Source organism: Xyrauchen texanus, chromosome 5 (genome assembly GCF_025860055.1).
Source record: "Xyrauchen texanus isolate HMW12.3.18 chromosome 5, RBS_HiC_50CHRs, whole genome shotgun sequence".
Lineage (NCBI taxonomy): Eukaryota > Metazoa > Chordata > Actinopteri > Cypriniformes > Catostomidae > Xyrauchen > Xyrauchen texanus.
In genome coordinates, this window is record NC_068280.1 from 23,672,989 (window position 1) to 23,691,134 (window position 18,146).

Genomic DNA, 18,146 nt, shown 5'->3' on the forward strand with positions numbered 1-18,146 from the left:
TCATATACAAAGTGATCGTATGTCTTCAGAAAACTTGCAGAAAGGCATATGATGCATGGACTAATTTATGACATTTTTGGGTACTTTTTTAAAGCGAGTTAGTGAGTCAAAATTGTGAGTCACTGTTTTGGTTTGGAAAAAAATCTTAGAGATCACAAATACATGTTATATGTTAGTTTGGTATTGTATTAAATCATTTTAGAAAGCTAAGTCTGTGGGCACATCCACCTGCATTGAATATTTGCATCAGATTTCTCAAATATCTGAATCTCCAAAGCTCTTTACAACTTTGCAAATCCTTGTGCAGTAATTGAGAAGCAGGCATCGGAGTTAAAATGTATTTTATTGTTGGTTATCAACCAAATATATTAGATAATGGAGAATAATATTCCCTTTAAAGTACATGAGTGCAAATGCAAACAACATCGGTCATGCTTGTTCAGAGTGCTGTTGGGGTAGAACGTAAAATGCGCTAGCTACTTCAGCTTCATGCGTACAACCAGAAAAAGACACGCAAAACTCAAAAGTTCACATTTAAAGCTGCGTTACAACACATCAAATCAGAACAAACTCATTTAAAATGTCATAGGCATTGGGCTAGATGCTGGAACAGTTAGTTACTATTGCAAGCAAGGTCACACAAGCAATATTAGTAAGGTGACTGGTCAGAGTTAGAGGAGTTGAGCAATTGCGCACAAACTGAGGATACAGGAAAAACAAAGCTTACTCCACACTCCCTCTATTTGCTAGTTTAAGGTGCTTGTAACAATGAAAATGTGTACATAAAATAGAAACTCAAACAGAACTTACAATTAAACACGAATATACTTACTAACACTATTGTAATCATTGTCAAAGCAGGCAAGAGTTTTTACTTTTCCTTCTTCTGCTTTTGCGATGCATTGTGATAATTAACCAAGCTTTGTCTATGGAGTTGAAAAGAAGAGGTGTGATGTGGCTGACCCAAGTGTTCACAGCCCAGCACAACATTCATTTGATCTTCTGGGCCTTTTGAGCAGATTTAGTGACCTTGCCGGAGGTCGGGGTCTTCTTCTCCACCCCCTTAATGACGCCCACTGCTACGGTCTGACGCATGTCACGCACTGCAAAGCGTCCTGGAAAAGGAAGATCATCAGAAAAACAGAACTTACATAAACAGAATTAAATTTTGTGATAAAGTTATTTAGTGCCAGCTCATGGAAAGTCAGCTCTTGGTCGACTTTGAAAATTCATGAAGACATTGTCACTGTAGGGATGTGACTACCTAAAAGGAACTGAGTAAGAAAGGTATAGATAGTTGTGAGAAAAGCTCTAGATTAAGTTGTTTAAACATTTTACTTAAATTAATATTTTGTTATCCAATGAAATTAAATCCATACATTTTAAGTGTCCAAATACATTTTGGGGCCACTGTATTTGCTAAAAGAATGTGGTTTGCTGTGTTTTTTTTTAATTGAGCAACTACAATAACCTGTAACCTTTAGCATCCAACATATAAAAATGAAGACCTGGCAATTACCAAGAGGAGGATACTCTGAGAAGCTCTCCACACACATTGGTTTGCCTGGTATCATATCTACAATAGCAGCATCCCCAGACTTCAGAGACTTGGGGTTATCTTCTAGCTTCTTCCCTGAGCGACGGTCAATCTTCTCCTTTAACTCAGCAAACTTACAGGCTATGTGAGCGGTGTGGCAGTCTAGCACAGGGGCATAGCCAGCACTGATATGACCAGGATGGTTCAGAATGATCACCTGAACAGGAAGAGAAATAGACTGTAATGACAAACACTCCAAGTGTGATTTAAAAAAGGAAAAAAGACACAGATCTTGTTTGCCAGATCACAATTAGGGATATTCAGAACTCCCTCTAGGTAAATTAAAAAAATGTATCATACCAGCCTAATTAAAGCTGTTTTGCATTGTGTTTATATCATACCACTGTGTGTCAGAATCCAGGATGATTGTCATAACCGCCAGCTCAACATAAACAAAAATGACTAATTGCACCTTTAAGCTCTGAAGGTGTTTTTAAAGATTTCCTGTTTCATCGGCATACCCAAAATGAAAGGCTTATAACTCTGGGCAAGAAAAGAAAAACAAACAAGGGTCAAGTGTTTGGTATAATTTTAAATAAAACTTTTCAACAAAATAAATAAATTATGATATAGATTATGATACATTCTGAGAAACTGCTGAAAAAATCAGATTTTTTTTCTCTAATTTCACATTATATATTTCTTTTGTCCCAATCGTGTCACCTGTACCTGAGTAAAATTTTGTGTTGATACAAAATATAATTACAAATATAATTTATCCTAGTGTCCAAAAACATCTCCAAACAAATAAAACAATAATTGCACGTAAGAAATAATTACACATGCAAATACACCAATGACTAAAGGTATGCTCTCTCTCCAAAGCATGCAGGCATTTGTAACAAGATTTCCATTCAGTGTCATTTGAGCCATCATTGAGTCTGTGTCATGTACTTGGCGCCATCTTTTGGTGGCCATATGTCATTTAAGTGAATGATCCAATCTGCTCATATTTGGATGACTTACACCTCTGGTTGCAGCAATCTGAATCCTAATAGGATTGTGCATGTTTCAATAATTATGTATTCAAATATTTGAGCTCATAAAAAACGAATACTCGATTATATGTTTATTTAGACAGCTTATAAATATATCCAAAACATTTATGATATCCTGTGTTTTTTGTTGAAAACGTTTAAATAAGCAATGTGTGTAAAAAAAAAAAGTATAGAACAAAAGTATTTAAGCTCGCACACAGCGAAGAAAAAGAAACACCTAATAAAGTAAACTGCCACAATTAATATACAGAACATACAGTATATAAACAATCAGCATATAATGGTTATCGTGTTTATATTGTCCCACATGTCATGTTCTTGTTGAGAAAAACAAGCATATCCACATGAAAATAAATTAACTGCATTTTAATTACAGTCATGAAGATATTCAGATAACAGCAATTTTGCTTGTGTGATATTGTGTAAATAACATCACAACAACTTTATTCATTCTGCTTACCTGAGCGGTGAAACTCGCTGCCTCCTGTGGAGGGTCATTCTTGCTGTCACCTGCAACATTCCCACGTCGGATATCTTTAACTGAGACATTCTTTACATTAAATCCCACGTTATCTCCAGGCAGAGCTTCAGATAGAGCCTCATGGTGCATCTCTACAGATTTCACCTCAGTGGTCACATTCACTGGGGCAAAAGTCACAACTAGACCAGGTTTCAGAATGCCTGTCTCAACACGTCCCACAGGCACAGTACCAATGCCTGAACAGTGAAAAAAGAGAAAGAGAGCTTTAAGTTGAAAAAGTGATGTTTATGCATATATTTTACTGGAACTTTTAGTGTTGTCTAAGTAATGTCAGTTGTTTTATTTTCTAAAATCTCATCACCATACTTAAAGAAGGTGTGTGCTCTAAGACGTGAGTTTGAGACATTATTTTTTCAGTTCCATTTGGTGACCCTAGTGGCAAAAAAATGATACACTTTACCTTTTAATGCAGATAATAAATTAGCTATACTATACATATTATATTAAAGCTAGTTGAAATTAATGTGTTCCCCATTGATGACCTACAACCTAAAACAAATAAGGCCTAAAAAGTCTGTTCTTCTGACTGACTGACTGTCAGTGAGTGCGCACACCTCCAATCTTGTAGACATCCTGCAGTGGGAGGCGGAGTGGTTTGTCAGTGGGCCGGGTAGGGGGCTGAATGGCATCCAACGCCTCCAATAGAGTCGTCCCAGAGACAGAACCATCCTTACGAGTGATCTTCCAGCCCTTGAACCAGGTCATCTACAGAGACAAAAAGGTATAAGGTATTATATCTGTTGTTATCATTATTTATGAGAAGTTATTACTTATTATAAGGTGTATAATGATACATTGTGAATGCAGTATACTGCATGTATAATGCCTTTACAATGTACTATAAATATGGGCTTCAAAGAAAGTGGTACCTCATCAAATTTAATTGTGCAATATTAAACAAAATGATTGACAGTTTATATATATATATACTGTATGTTCTGTATATTAATTGTGGCAGTTTACTTTATTAGGTGTTTCTTTTTCTTCGCTGTGTGCGAGCTTAAATACTTTTGTTCTATACTTTTTTTTTTTTACACACATTGCTTATTTAAACGTTTTCAACAAAAAACACAGGATATCATAAATGTTTTGGATATATTTATAAGCTGTCTAAATAAACATATAATCGAGTATTCGTTTTTTATGAGCTCAAATATTTGAATACATAATTATTGAAACATGCACAATCCTATTAGGATTCAGATTGCTGCAACCAGAGGTGTAAGTCATCCAAATATGAGCAGATTGGATCATTCACTTAAATGACATATGGCCACCAAAAGATGGCGCCAAGTACATAACACAGACTCAATGATGTCTCAAATGACACTGAATGGAAATCTTGTTACAAATGCCTGCATGCTTTGGAGAGAGAGCATACCTTTAGTCATTGGTGTATTTGCATGTGTAATTAGTTCTTACGTGCAATTATTGTTTTATTTGTTTGGAGATGTTTTTGGACACTAGGATAAATTATATTTGTAATTATATTTTGTATCAACACAAAATTTTACTCAGGTACAGGTGACATGATTGGGACAAAAGAAATATATATATATATATATATAGATCTGGAAAGAATTACGAGACCACTGCAAAATTCTAAGTTTCTCTGGATTTACTATTTATAGGTGTGTGTTTAAGTAAAATTTTCATTTTTGTTTATATTCTATTTCTTTATTTGGAATTTCTCCCAAATTCCAAATAAAAATATTGCCATTTAGAGCAGTTATTTTCTGAAAATGACAACTGACCAAAATAACAAAAAAGATGCAGTGTTCATCTTTGTGAAGGACGCATGAATCAAGCCATGTACAAGGTTATTCTGGAAGAAAACAATGCTCCATGCCACACAGCCAGGTCAATCAAGGTTTGGATGGAGGACAACTGGATCAAGACCCAGTCATGGCCAGACCTGAACCCCATTTAAAACCTCTGGAATGTGATCAAGAAGAAGATGGATGGCCACAAGCCATCAAACAAAGCAGAGCTACTTGAATTTTTGCACCAGGAGTGGCATAAAATCACCCAACTGTCAGGAAGGATGAGACAAAAGATCCAAGTGCAGAGAACAATGATCCTTTTGTTTAACAAACACAGATAGGCTGGTAAAGTTTTGAGAGGGGAACCCGACACCGACAGGAGCAGGAGATGGATGGTGTATTCGTAGGCTTGTGTGCCTAGCGGAAGTATAACTTAGATCCTTGAAGAATCGTTTGTAGAGTAGTATATTCATAGGCTTGTGTGAATAGTGGTCATGTGCAGAGCAGATCCAGTGCAGTGAAGTATCGCTGAGAGGAACTCAGGAGAAGTGTCAAGAGAGGTGAGGCAACAAACTAGAAGGTAACCACAATCCCGGTGCACACAGCTCAGACTGGCAACCAAAACACAGATCATGATACAGGATATACTAGGGCAGAGAGTGAGAGTGGTAAGTAACAGGACCCAAACAACAATAGAGCGATGAACATAAAACAGAGTGAAGAAGATATAGCCATCAGGTGGTGATCGCTCTCAGCAAGCTGGAATGATCAGCATTACCATTGAAACAATCAAGGCTCCCATGGTAACAGCGGACTCACTGAGACCACCCCCTTTGCCTTACCAGAAGAGTTTCCATGATGAAGGTGGAAATGATCGATGAGTGCGCGGTCCAGAATGTCCCGGGCCGGGCCCCAGCATCTCTCATCAGGACCTCCCAGTCTACCAGGTACTGAACCCCTCTGTCCCTGCGTCTGACGTTGAGTAACCATTTAACGGAATAAGCTGGGGCACCGTCCCCCAGACAAGGCTAAGGAAAGGGGGCAAATTGAGATTAACCACCATCGGGGTAGTGACCTTAGTGATGGGAAAAGCCAGATGAATTTGGGCCTCAGCTTGAGAGAGAATAGTTGTAGTGGAATGTCTTTAGTAGACAAACAGACCTTCTGCCTATAGGTTTAGACCGGTGGCGATCTGCCAACTTCTTAATACAAGCACCAGTCTGGAGGAGGGCTTCTCTGGCTATCCACCAGGTGCGAAAGCACCATTGGATAAAGATGTGTTCGGACGGGACCTGAGCATCAGGTTCTTGAACAGAGAACAAAGGGGGCTGGTAACCCAGGCAACACTGGAAAGGCGATAGCCCCATAGATGATGGAGACGAATTGTGGGCATACTCAACCCAGGCCAAATAAGGACACAAGCTGGGACCCCCTGTCAGAAACCACATCGACTGGGAGGCCATGAACGCAGAAGATGTTATTAATGACAACCACTGTCTCCCTCACTGAAGGTAATTTGGGGAGGGGAACAAATGAGCTGCCTTCGAAAAATGGTCCACCACAGTCATGATGACCCTGTTTCCATGGGATGGGGGTGACAAAGTCCATGGCAATAAGGGACCAGGGTCTCAAAGAGACTGACAGCTGTTGGAGGAGCCCGGCCGGAGGCTGACAGGAAGTCTTGTTAGAGGCACAGACAGTGCAAGCGGACACGTAACAGTGAACGTCCTGCGCTAGCGATGGCCACCAGAATCGCTGTCTAATGAGCGTATGAGTAAGAGCAGCCCCTGGAAGACAGGCAACGTTGGACAAGTGGCCCCAATGGAAAATGGGTGTCCAGACTGACCGAGGAACAAATAATAGGCCCTTTGGGAATCCATCGGACAAAGTGGTGTTATGTAGCACGGCACGGACTTTAGTCTCCACGTCCCAGAACACCATGCCCACCACCCGGGAGGCGGGAAGGATGGTATCTGGAGGGTTGGTGGAGATCCCGACTTCAAAACATCAGGATAGGGCATCTGGCTTGGTGGTTTGGAGCCCGGACATTACGATTAAATAAAATCAAAATGGATGAAATAAAGTGCCCAACAAGCCTGTCTGGAGCTAAGATGTTTAGATCTGAGGATATACTCCAAATTCTTGTGGTCAGTCCAGATCACGAAAGGTACCCCCAAACCCTCTAACCAGTGATGCCACTCCCCCAAGGCCAACCTAACAGCCAACAACTCCATATTACTAACGTCATAATTCCATTTAGCTGGGGACAGGCGGTACAAAAAAAGACTGAGGAAGAGCGCTGTGATAGGACAGCAACAACCCCGACCTCTGACACATCCACCTCCACCATGAACTGACATGAAGGGTCAGGAGTATTAAGAATGGTAGCGGTAGTACATTTCTCTTTCAATTTAGAAATCATGGCTTCTGTCCGCAAGGAACAACAAAACTTGGTACGGGTGGAGTTGAGATCCATCAGGGGTGCGGCAGCTGACTTAAGTTTCTAATGAAACATCTGTAAACATTTGCGAACCCTAGGAGCCTTTGCAAAGACTTGGACTGCAGGAATCTGGAGTTGGCCAATCAGACAACGCTTTGGCCTTAACAGGGCCCATGCACACTCACTCGGATGAGACAATGAAAACCAGGAACAGAACCGATTGTGCATGAAAAACACACTTCTCCGCCTTAACAAACAGTCGATTCTTTAGCAGTCGCTGGAGCACCTGCCTGATGTGCTGGACATGGTCCTCGATATTCTGGGAGAAGAACAGAATATCGTATAATTAAACAAAAACAAATTGATCAACCATGTCCTGAAGCACATAATTCATGAACTCCTGGAAGACAGCGGGGGCACTGACCAATCAGAACAGCATGACTAAATATTCAATATGCCCCCAATGGGTGTTAAAGGCTTTCTTCCACTCATTGCCCTACCTGATCCGAATCAGGTGATAAGCATTGCGTTGGTCCAACTTCGTGAAGACGGACGCCCCCTGCAAGAGTTCGAAAGCTGAAGACATCAATGGCAAAGGATAACAATTTTTTCACCATGATATCATTCAACCCCTAATGTTCTAAAAGCGAGCCGTCCTTCTCCACAATCAAAAACCCTGCCCCTGCAGGCGAAGAGAGAGTGGATGAGACCGGCTGCCAGAGAATCAGTAATATACATATTCATGGCCTCCCACTTGGGAGCAGAGAGCGAATACAACAGACCTCAAGGAGGAGAAGTCCCAGGAAGTAGATCGATTGCGCAATCATACGGGCGATGAGGAGGAAGGGTTGTGGTGCGGGACCAACTAAACCCCGCCCACAGATCATGGTATACCACAGCTACACCGGATATATCCGCTGGTTCACCCTGAAAAGACACACAAGACTGGACAGGAGAGACAGCAGCATTAAGACAATGGGAAAGATAGTGTGGATTGGGTGTTACCAACCATGGATGCCCTAGTACCACTGGTACTGAGGGAGAGTGGAGCAGCAGAAAGGAGAGTTGTTCAGAGTGGTTACCCGTGATGAGGGTGAGCAGCTTCATAGAATGTGTGACAATGGTCGGGGTGAGCTGTAAGAGAGTACGTCATGATGGGTTCAGCCAACTTTACCACAAGAATCTGCCACCGTAGCAGCTTCAAGAAAGTTTCCCTCCACTTCGGAGTTCACCAGGGCAGAAACAGAATGACTGGTCTTTCTGAGCTGCAGCCGGTATAGCAAAGGTGACCTTGACTGCCTCCATGGAGTATGTTGAGGGCTTCAGTGAGATCATAGTGATCACTGCGTGAGGAATGTGCGACAGGACCCTGCTTCACCTGAGTATGGAGATGGAGGAATGACATGGGGCTCCGAGTGCTCGGTGCTAGGGAGATCCGCTGGGGCCGGTAAAGAAACCTCAGCAGTAGAGTCGGAGTAAGCTAGCTAAGACCCCACCATTTCAATGGCACGGTTCATAGCAGAGATCTGGTCCTGCTGACGACCCAAAAACTCTCCCTGTTGAGCGAGCGCAGCCCGCAGGTCGATCTCCTCCGCTGGATCCATCTTGGCTCGATTGTTCTGTCAGGAAGGATGAGACAAAATATCCAATTACAGACAAAAATGATAAGTTTATTTAACAAACACAAAGTAAAGCTTTGAGAGGGGAACCCGGCACTAATTGCAGCTGGAGATGGATGGTGTGTTTGTAGGCTTGTGTGCATAGTGGAAGTGTAATGTAGATGCTTGAGGAATCCTCTGTAGAGTAGTATGTTCGTAGGCTTGTGTGTGTAGTGGTCGTGTGCAGAGCAGATCCAGTGCAGTGAAGTATCACTGAGGGGAACTCAGGAGAAGCGTCAAGAGAGATGAGGCAACAGACTAGAAGGTAACCACAATCGTGGTGCACACAGTGCACACTGGCAACCAATACACAGAACATGATCCAGGATATACTAGGGCAGAGGGAGAGAGTGGTAAGTAACAGGACTCAAACCACAATCGAGCAACAACCACAAAACAGAGTGAGGAAGATATAGCCAGGGAATTAATGCTGATCAAGTGCTACTCACTTGCAGCAAGCTGGAATGATCAGCATTACCATAGAAACAATCAAGGCTCCCATGGCAATGCTGATTACGGGAGCCAGCGGCACCTGAATCAATAGAGAGAACATGTAACCACAAACTATTTACCTATAAATAGTCAATCCAAAAAAAAAAAGCTTTATATTATTTTATTTATTTTTTTAACTACCCAATTCAGTTTGATGGAATTGTGTTATGAACTTGAAATGCAAAAATCTTTGCTAGGGCTTTGCTTAGCCAGAATAGAGTTTATGAAATTCATGGTTCACACATTCAGGTAGAGGAATACATATATCGACTTTTGCGATTAATCTGTGCCAATAGTTGCTTTTTATTACTATCAGTTATAGGCAAAAATCTATGCCGATAGTCACCGATAGTTTATTTTTTTTATTTCTCTGTGTTCCTCTGATAAATACATTTTTTTTTAATTGAAGCAATGGCATGAAAACAAAATGTGTTTTGTTTAATAATATAAATTGTAATTGGTTAAATATTAAATATAGATCATTGTAATGGAGCCAAGTCTCCATCATTTCAAAATATGAGTCCACGTTGTGTTTCAGGCTTTTTAAGTGTTAAAAGTCTTGCGTTATGCACCCACATTTTTTCTGATTATTATTGGTATTTTGGTTGAAAAATAAAATACTTCTGGGATTTTATTCATTTTGGACTCTGGCCTCTATGTCTGTGCTGACTAAGCAAATGTTGCTACTTTCTATGAATCGATTTTAAACAATTAAACTATCAAAATGATTAATAGCATCTTATCAGCACATTTGTTATTGGAATTTGCAAAATCCACTATCAGTCGAGCCTCTAATATACACTCACCTAAAGGATTATTAGGAACACCATACTAATACTGTGTTTGACCCCCTTTCGCCTTCAGAACGGCCTTAATTCTACGTGGCATTGATTCAACAAGGTGCTGAAAGCATTCTTTAGAAATGTTGGCCCATATTGATAGGATAGCATCTTGCAGTTGATGGAGATTTGTGGGATGCACATCCAGGGCACGAAGCTCCCATTCCACCACATCCCAAAGATGCTCTATTGGGTTGAGATCTGGTGACTGTGGGGGCCATTTTAGTACAGTGAACTCATTGTCATGTTCAAGAAACCAATTTGAAATGATTCGAGCTTTGTGACATGGTGCATTATCCTGCTGGAAGTAGCCATCAGAGGATGGGTACATGGTGGCCATAAAGGGATGTACATGGTCAGAAACAATGCTCAGGTAGGCCGTGGCATTTAAACGATGCCCAATTGGCACTAAGGGGCCTAAAGTGTGCCAAGAAAACATCCCCCACACCATTACACCACCACCACCAGCCTGCACAGTGGTAACAAGGCATGATGGATCCATGTTCTCATTCTGTTTACGCCAAATTCTGACTCTACCATCTGAATGTCTCAACAGAAATCGAGACTCATCAGACCAGGCAACATTTTTCCAGTCTTCAACTGTCCAATTTTGGTGAGCTCTTGCAAATTGTAGCCTCTTTTTCCTATTTGTAGTGGAGATGAGTGGTACCGGTGGGGTCTTCTGCTGTTGTAGCCCATCCGCCTCAAGGTTGTGCGTGTTGTGGCTTCACAAATGCTTTGCTGCATACCTCGGTTGTAACGAGTGGTTATTTCAGGCAAAGTTGCTCTTCTATCAGCTTGAATCAGTCTGCCCATTCTCCTCTGACCTCTAGCATCAACAAGGCATTTTCGCCCACAGGACTGCCGCATACTGGATGTTTTTTCCTTTTCACACCATTCTTTGTAAACTCTAGAAATGGTTGTGCGTGAAAATCCCAGTAACTGAGCAGATTGTGAAATACTCAGACCGGCCCGTCTGGCACCAACAACCATGCCACGCTCAAAATGGCTTAAATCACCTTTCTTTCCCATTCTGACATTCAGTTTGGCATTCAGGAGATTGTCTTGACCAGGACCACACCCCTAAATGCATTGAAGTAACTGCCATGTGATTGGTTGATTAGATAATTGCATTAATGAGAAATTGAACAGGTGTTCCTAATAATCCTTTAGGTGAGTATATATTCATGGATATGCATAACAACATCATGCTCACAATATTTTATCTCTTAAGAATAGGAAAAACAAATGGGTTGACTTAATACACAATAATCCATGTATTAGGACACGTCTATTCCTATCTGTAAAATTTATGGCTGTAGCTAATATAACACTAACGTTTGGGCTGGCCTCCAGCATGTTATCCCCATTCCATCCAGAGATTGGTACAAATGCTACTGTATCTGGATTGTAGCCGATCTTCTTGATATAAGTGCTGACTTCCTTTACAATCTCCTCATAGCGCTTCTGGCTGTAATTGGGTTCTGTTGAGTCCATCTTGTTGACACCCACAATCAGTTGTTTGACACCCAGGGTGTATGCCAGCAAGGCATGCTCACGGGTTTGCCCATTCTTTGAGATACCAGCCTCAAATTCACCAACGCCAGCAGCCACAATCAGCACAGCACAGTCTGCCTGTACCAAGAGAAATTTCATTTATAAGGTTATAAGGAATGAACAGAAACATTTTTTCTGGCTCTGTTAAGAAGACTTATATAAAGACCTGTGAGGTGCCAGTTATCATGTTCTTAATGAAATCTCTGTGTCCCGGAGCATCAATGATGGTGACATAGTACTTGCTGGTCTCAAACTTCCACAGGGAGATATCGATGGTGATGCCTCTCTCCCTCTCGGCCTTCAGCTTGTCCAGGACCCAAGCGTACTTAAAGGAGCCCTTTCCCATCTATTAAAGAGGGTGTTACAGAAATTCAGATAAATTAACTACTTTAGACCTCAGATCAGAGGCCAAGTTGAGGAACAGGCAATATGTTCAATGAGATATTGCATATCTATAAGTAAGCCATTTTTCTCACAGAGTGAGGATATTTTAATAATATATCCATAAACTTACTAAAAAATAAGAAAAGCTCTATGACAGCAACAAAGTGGGACAATATCTAATTTTACTTTTTCTCCTATACCTCTGCAGCTTCCTTCTCAAACTTTTCAATGGTCCTTTTGTCGATGCCTCCACACTTGTAAATGAGGTGACCAGTGGTGGTTGACTTTCCTGAGTCCACGTGGCCAATGACCACAATGTTGATGTGGAGCTTCTCCTTCCCCATCACTGAACTCTCATTGGGTTACAGTCAGCCTATAACACGAAACAGGAGACTAAATAATTTATCACACAAATAAGTTATTCATGTTCTATGAGCTTGGATGTACTGCAACAGTCATATTGTTGAAATTTGAGAAAATGTATTCATTGTCTCTCCTTGAATTTGAAATTTCTATGGCCTCATTTATTTGTTTATAACTTTTGGCTGTAAGTGGTTTTGGTGAATTTCATTGGCACAACTAAAAGAAAACATATGGACTATTCTTTGTTGAACTCTATACCTCATAATAACAGGAGACAATAAATCTCAGTTCATATTCTTATGGCTGTAGTGTAGAATATTGATGAAGGTCATGTGTCCTTTGTCACTGAAAGGAATCCAGATTAAACCATTTACAATAAGTTATCACAACAATAACCTCTAAAATAATTAAGAAATCCCCTTTTTAAATGAATTAATATTTTACCTCAGACTATTGGCCCACATTATTTAAAAACGCTCAATATTTCACATAGGCTAATGTCACAGTATCCTTCACGCTTGCCATGTCTTCGCTGTTTTGTCTTGGTTTCATGTAACAGCACACCTACCCTATGCGGCAAAACTTATCAATTAAAAACAAACTACACAATTTCATTTACATTTTTTTTAGACAATTCAAGTCTTCTTATATGACCCACATTTCAATAATAATCCGCATTCATTCCGCATCTGTTCTAATACTGAACAAATATGACATGATTATGTAATAATGTCATGCATGCATGTATGAACAGCAGCAACAACATGAAAAGCATGTGGCCTGAGCCGCAATTATATAAAAGCTTGGCTGTCTGCTTGCCAAAGAGCAGAGATGACACGAATTTTTGGGTATAAAGTGGTTTCCACCACAGGTCCTTTCAGTCGCATTAGCGCCATATTCTTTAATATTCGCCAACAAGAAATAAAACCCAGACTGATCAAAATACCAGGCATTATGAATTCACAATGACCCGTTTAATCACATGAGCGGTTATTCTGACCGACAAACAATTATAAAGCGATATTGTATAAATATAACGCAGAGAAATTGTCTTTTTCAGATGTCCAACCTTGGAGAGAGGTCCTTGCAGTCCAGGACAGCAGGCAGAAGGAGAGTAGCGACGCTTATAACGCTGTATAATGCAACAACAGAGACTCTTGGGTACCACTATGTCGTCGAGCCAGATTAAATTATGTTTCTAGGTGTTCCAGTAGATGGTGGTGTCGAATAAGAAACAGTAGACTAACCATTTCTGGCGCTCTTTGGCGTGTGATGCCCCTTTTTTTTTTTTTTTGTACGAGGTATTTAAGCACTTTTATTATGGACATTTGACCTTCAGCCAAAGGGGAATCTATAGACTATTTAGTCCTCCACTGCACACTGCGTTTGTTTTTCAGTAAAGCAAGTAGGTTTATGCGCAAATAAATACATTAACACGATTAATACGATTTTTAGAATTTCATATATTTAATTCATTACAATCTTCTCATTTGTAAACAAACATTTCATCTCATTCCAAGTTCTGGGCAAAAATTCTAAAAGAATTGGCTGGTGTACTCATATTGGGACAGTATATTCACCCAAAAAAAAGTTAAATGACCTTGTCATTTACTCTCAAGTTCAAGTTTAAGTTCTTTTTATTTATATAGCACATTTAAAAACAGCATCAAGGCTGACCAAAGTGCTGTACAATACAAAATTATAAATACAAAGTTATAAAAACACACAACAATTTAAGACCAGGACATTACTTGCTATTAAAAGCCAGTGAAAAGAGATGAGTTTTGAGAGAAGATTTGTGGGTGTGTTTGTGTCCCATAAAATAGGACCCACAACCGAAAAGGCTCTCCCTCCTCTACGCTTTAGCCTCGAACAAGGGACATCGAAGAGATACTGATCACCTAATCTCAGACTTCTAGGTGGATTGTAAGGATGTAGTAAGTCTGAAAAGTAACTGGGAGCTTGGTTGTGTAATGACTTGTAAACAAACAAAAACATGTTAAAATAAATTCTAGCTTGAACCTGCAGGCAGTGAAGTGATTTTAAAATGGGGGTAACATGATCTTACTTCCGACCTCCTTTTAGAAATGTTGCTGCTGCATTTTGAACTAATCAAAGTCGAGCAATAAGAGAATTGGAAATTCCACAATACTCTCCTGTCATCCCAGATGTTAATGACTTCTGCTGAAAACAAACAAATTAAAAATTAAAATGTAAACAACTTTACAGAACAATCTATACATTTTACAGTTTAAACTGATTGTAATTTACATGACCACGATGGCACTGTAAAAACAAATTACAATAAAATAATAATTTATAAATAAATAAATAAAAATATGTGAAATTTACAGTAAGAAAAACTTCATTAACTTGATAGTAACCTTCTGAAACTGTTAAAATCTATAAGGTATCGTTAATCACCGTAAATGACCAATAAACATGTGAAGACAGTGCTCAGTGTGACTCTCACAAACACTAACACCATCAGGGTAACACATGTGAAATTTTAATTATGCAGTAAACATTAAATAAACTTCATCATATATAACACAGAGCACCCCAGTGTAGATAAGTGATGTTAAAAATAAAAAGAAACATATAACTATTCCCATAAAATATAATTTACTGTAAAAAGAACATGTAGGCCTACTCTCTTTTTAAACACAATGTATATTTTTACATAAATATTTACATAAATAACATTTTATTGTAAAAAAGGTCTTTTAAAATATATTTTAAAATGTTACTTCAATTGATTGTTAATCAATTGAAGTTTTATTTCTGTAGCATTTTTACAGTCTTTTACTGTTAAATAATTTTTTTACAGTGCAGTTTCCTTGGCGATAATAATTTCAAGCTCCATTACACTTCCTAGCGCCATCTAGGAAATGTAATCGAGATATCTAGTGTATTGTGCTGATATAATGTAGCACGTAACTATAAAATGGAAAAACAATCCAGTCTTAATTTTGATTATGATAGATAATAATTGATCCACATTTAAGTGTTGTATAAATAAAAGAGATTCAGTTTGGCTTTAAGTGGGAATCTTCATTTTTTATCAGTGTTTTGAGTTCCCATGATTAATTATGAGCAACTGTAGCAGGCCAAACCTGAGTTAAGTTCTAAATAGAGAGTTGTAAATAGATCACCATCTGTGTCAGTATCTCTATAGTGCCATCACCCCTCAGATCTCTCTAAACAGCTTACTATGTTATATAAAGTCTTACATATTTAATACACACACACACACACACACGTCTTGGCATGCTCTCTAACAGTCTGTTGGGTGACTTTTGTCACTCCTGGTGCAAAAATTCAAGCAGTTCAGCTTTGTTTCATGGCTTGTGGCCATCCATCTTCCTCTTGATCAACATTCAGAGGTTTTCTGGAGGATCTGGGGGTGCTTTAGCAAGGCTGGAATAGGGCAGATTCTTTGTGAAGGACGCATGAATCGAGCCACATAAAATGTAATCCTGGAGGAAAACGTGCTTGCTTTTGCTCTGAGTGTGTTCTCCAGCTCTGAGGATTGTTTTTTCCAGCAGAACAATGCTGCATGCCACACAGACATTTCAATCAAGGTGTGGATGGAGGACCAACGGATCAAGACCCTGTCATAGCCAGCCAATCTCCAGATCTGAACCCCATTGAAAACATCTGGAATGTTATCAAGAGGAAGATGGATGGCAATAAGCCATCAAACAAAACTGAGCTGCTTTTTTGTTGTCATTTCCTGCAAATAAATGCTCTAAATGACAATATTTTTATTTGGAATTTGGGAGAAATGTTGTCAGTACTTTACTGAATAAATAAAACATTTCAGTTTACTCAATCACATACCCAGAGTAAATACAGAGAAACTGATCATTTTGCTGTGGTCTCTTAATTTTTTCCAGAGCTGTAGATGAATCAAGAGCTGAGAGTTGGAAATATGAGAGTCCATAGTTAAATTTAAATGTTACCTGTATTTATTAATTATCAAACATCATTTACCCTCATATCTTATCTATAACTGGACTGATAAATGATTTTAGAGTTAATTTTGTGGGCTGTTTTTAGACAAAGATGGTGTCTGGTATTAAATCAGAATGGATTTTAAAATAATCGCTGTTGTAACTTAAGTCAAAACCAGGGTTTATTTATATCCCTATATGTAATACATTTAATGAGGTCACTCAGCCATTGACATATGTGTCACATATTGTTACAATATGTAAAAATTCACAATTGGATCAGTCAAATTAAATAAAAAATTGCCAAAGGACCTATTTTTCCAATTGGTTCAATAAGATCTGAGTGCTCACATTGAGTTGTAATACATAAAATGTTGAAATTGTTAAAATTTTATTATTTTCTTCAGAACCGTGTGTCTCCCTGAATCAATCTGGCATTAACCAGAGCTGGTATCTTTACAGTCATCAACCATTGTTTTATATTGTCTCCCTTTTACTTAAATCCTGATTTTTCCTCTGAAGATAAAGGAAGAAACCAACATGCAACAGTTCATCGTCTCTATAAATATGCGTAAACGGTATTGCAGTCCAGTCTTAGCTAATTTTCTTGAATCTCTTTCTCATACTCTGGGTCTTGCTGCCTCTGTGATTGGTTGATATTTTTATAAATCTAGGTCCTGGGGCCACCTGGGGAAAACAGCACCAAATTCAGGCCATGCAACAAACCCAGGCTGAGCAAAAATGACTTTTATGATGCATCGTATCACAACTTTCCTCAAACAGGAAACAAAACACAGGTCATAGTAAAACAGGACTATCAGCTTAGCAGCAGGGTCAAGAAGTCTGTTTTACTCATCAAATCTGGATTTAGATGCAGAGCATATTTTCCTTGGGAAGGAATATTGATATGGTAAGTGGGTCTTTTGTGTTTTTATTTTTTTTGCCTTTGAATAATGGGTTTTCAGTGTGAGACAATTTCTAATGGTGTGATTTGTAATGTTTATACCTATTTATGATACTGATTATGCAATACAATATTAACTATGGCCAGCTTGATGTGCATCACTCATTGTGATGTGTAACTATTTATTTTTATTCACAAAAGCTTCATAAACACAACTCTAACCTGCAGTCTCTGGAATATGTTTTACAGTGCATCAGTCAAGCAGTTTAAAAAAAATGATCCTGTTATGTTGATTGTCACTCTGCAACAATGACAGTGGATCAGCAGAGATAAACTACTTACAATATGTATCTACAAAATGCCATCGGTTAGAGATTTTATGTACACTGAAAGTTACAATGGGACACAGTCCAGACCAAGACAAACAGAGGAGGAGACTTAATGTCTACAGCGTAATTGTATATTATAAACATTTGTGAAATTTAAATGGCAGTTTACAGTGTCCTTATTCAACAGCATTTATGATGTGTACTGTATGTGATTTTCTTTTCTCTTGTGTTATGTTAAAAATTGTTTTGTGGTAATGAGATATATGCGTGTTTTCAAACCTCAGCGTTCCTTCATTCGTTTCAACCCTTTACGTTCAGCTCTTTT

The 18,146-nt window shown here is 39.1% G+C and overlaps 1 protein-coding gene across 2 annotated transcripts; it reads right to left on the reverse strand.

Moving 5' to 3' along the window:
- Positions 1 to 330: 330 nt before the first annotated feature.
- eef1a1b (eukaryotic translation elongation factor 1 alpha 1b) lies at positions 331 to 13,817 on the reverse strand. Of its 2 annotated transcripts, XM_052126048.1 has the most exons (9): positions 13,702 to 13,719; positions 12,891 to 12,977; positions 12,470 to 12,642; positions 12,052 to 12,231; positions 11,667 to 11,963; positions 3,691 to 3,841; positions 3,056 to 3,312; positions 1,520 to 1,754; positions 331 to 1,115 (listed from the first exon to the last, which is right to left on the reverse strand). In XM_052126048.1, the coding sequence occupies exons 3-9, from the start codon at positions 12,611 to 12,613 to the stop codon at positions 991 to 993; spliced, it is 1,389 nt and encodes a 462-aa protein (XP_051982008.1). In that variant the 5' UTR covers positions 12,614 to 12,642; positions 12,891 to 12,977; positions 13,702 to 13,719; the 3' UTR covers positions 331 to 990. The 2 variants fall into 2 exon arrangements, with proteins under 2 accessions (XP_051982008.1, XP_051982009.1); XM_052126049.1 differs by lacking the exon at positions 12,891 to 12,977 and having other exon boundaries at positions 13,702 to 13,817.
- Between the last annotated feature and the right edge of the window lie 4,329 nt (positions 13,818 to 18,146).

Excerpts from the sequence above, each read along its gene's own strand:
- eef1a1b (XM_052126049.1), bottom strand. The coding sequence starts at position 12,613 with ATGGGGAAGGAGAAGCTCCACATCAACATTGTGGTCATTGGCCACGTG. Across the intron at positions 1,755-3,055 it reads CAGCGAGTTTCACCGCTCAG|GTGATCATTCTGAACCATCC; the intron begins GTAAGCAGAATG and ends CTTCCTGTTCAG. Across the intron at positions 1,116-1,519 it reads CTCAGAGTATCCTCCTCTTG|GACGCTTTGCAGTGCGTGAC; the intron begins GTAATTGCCAGG and ends TTCCTTTTCCAG.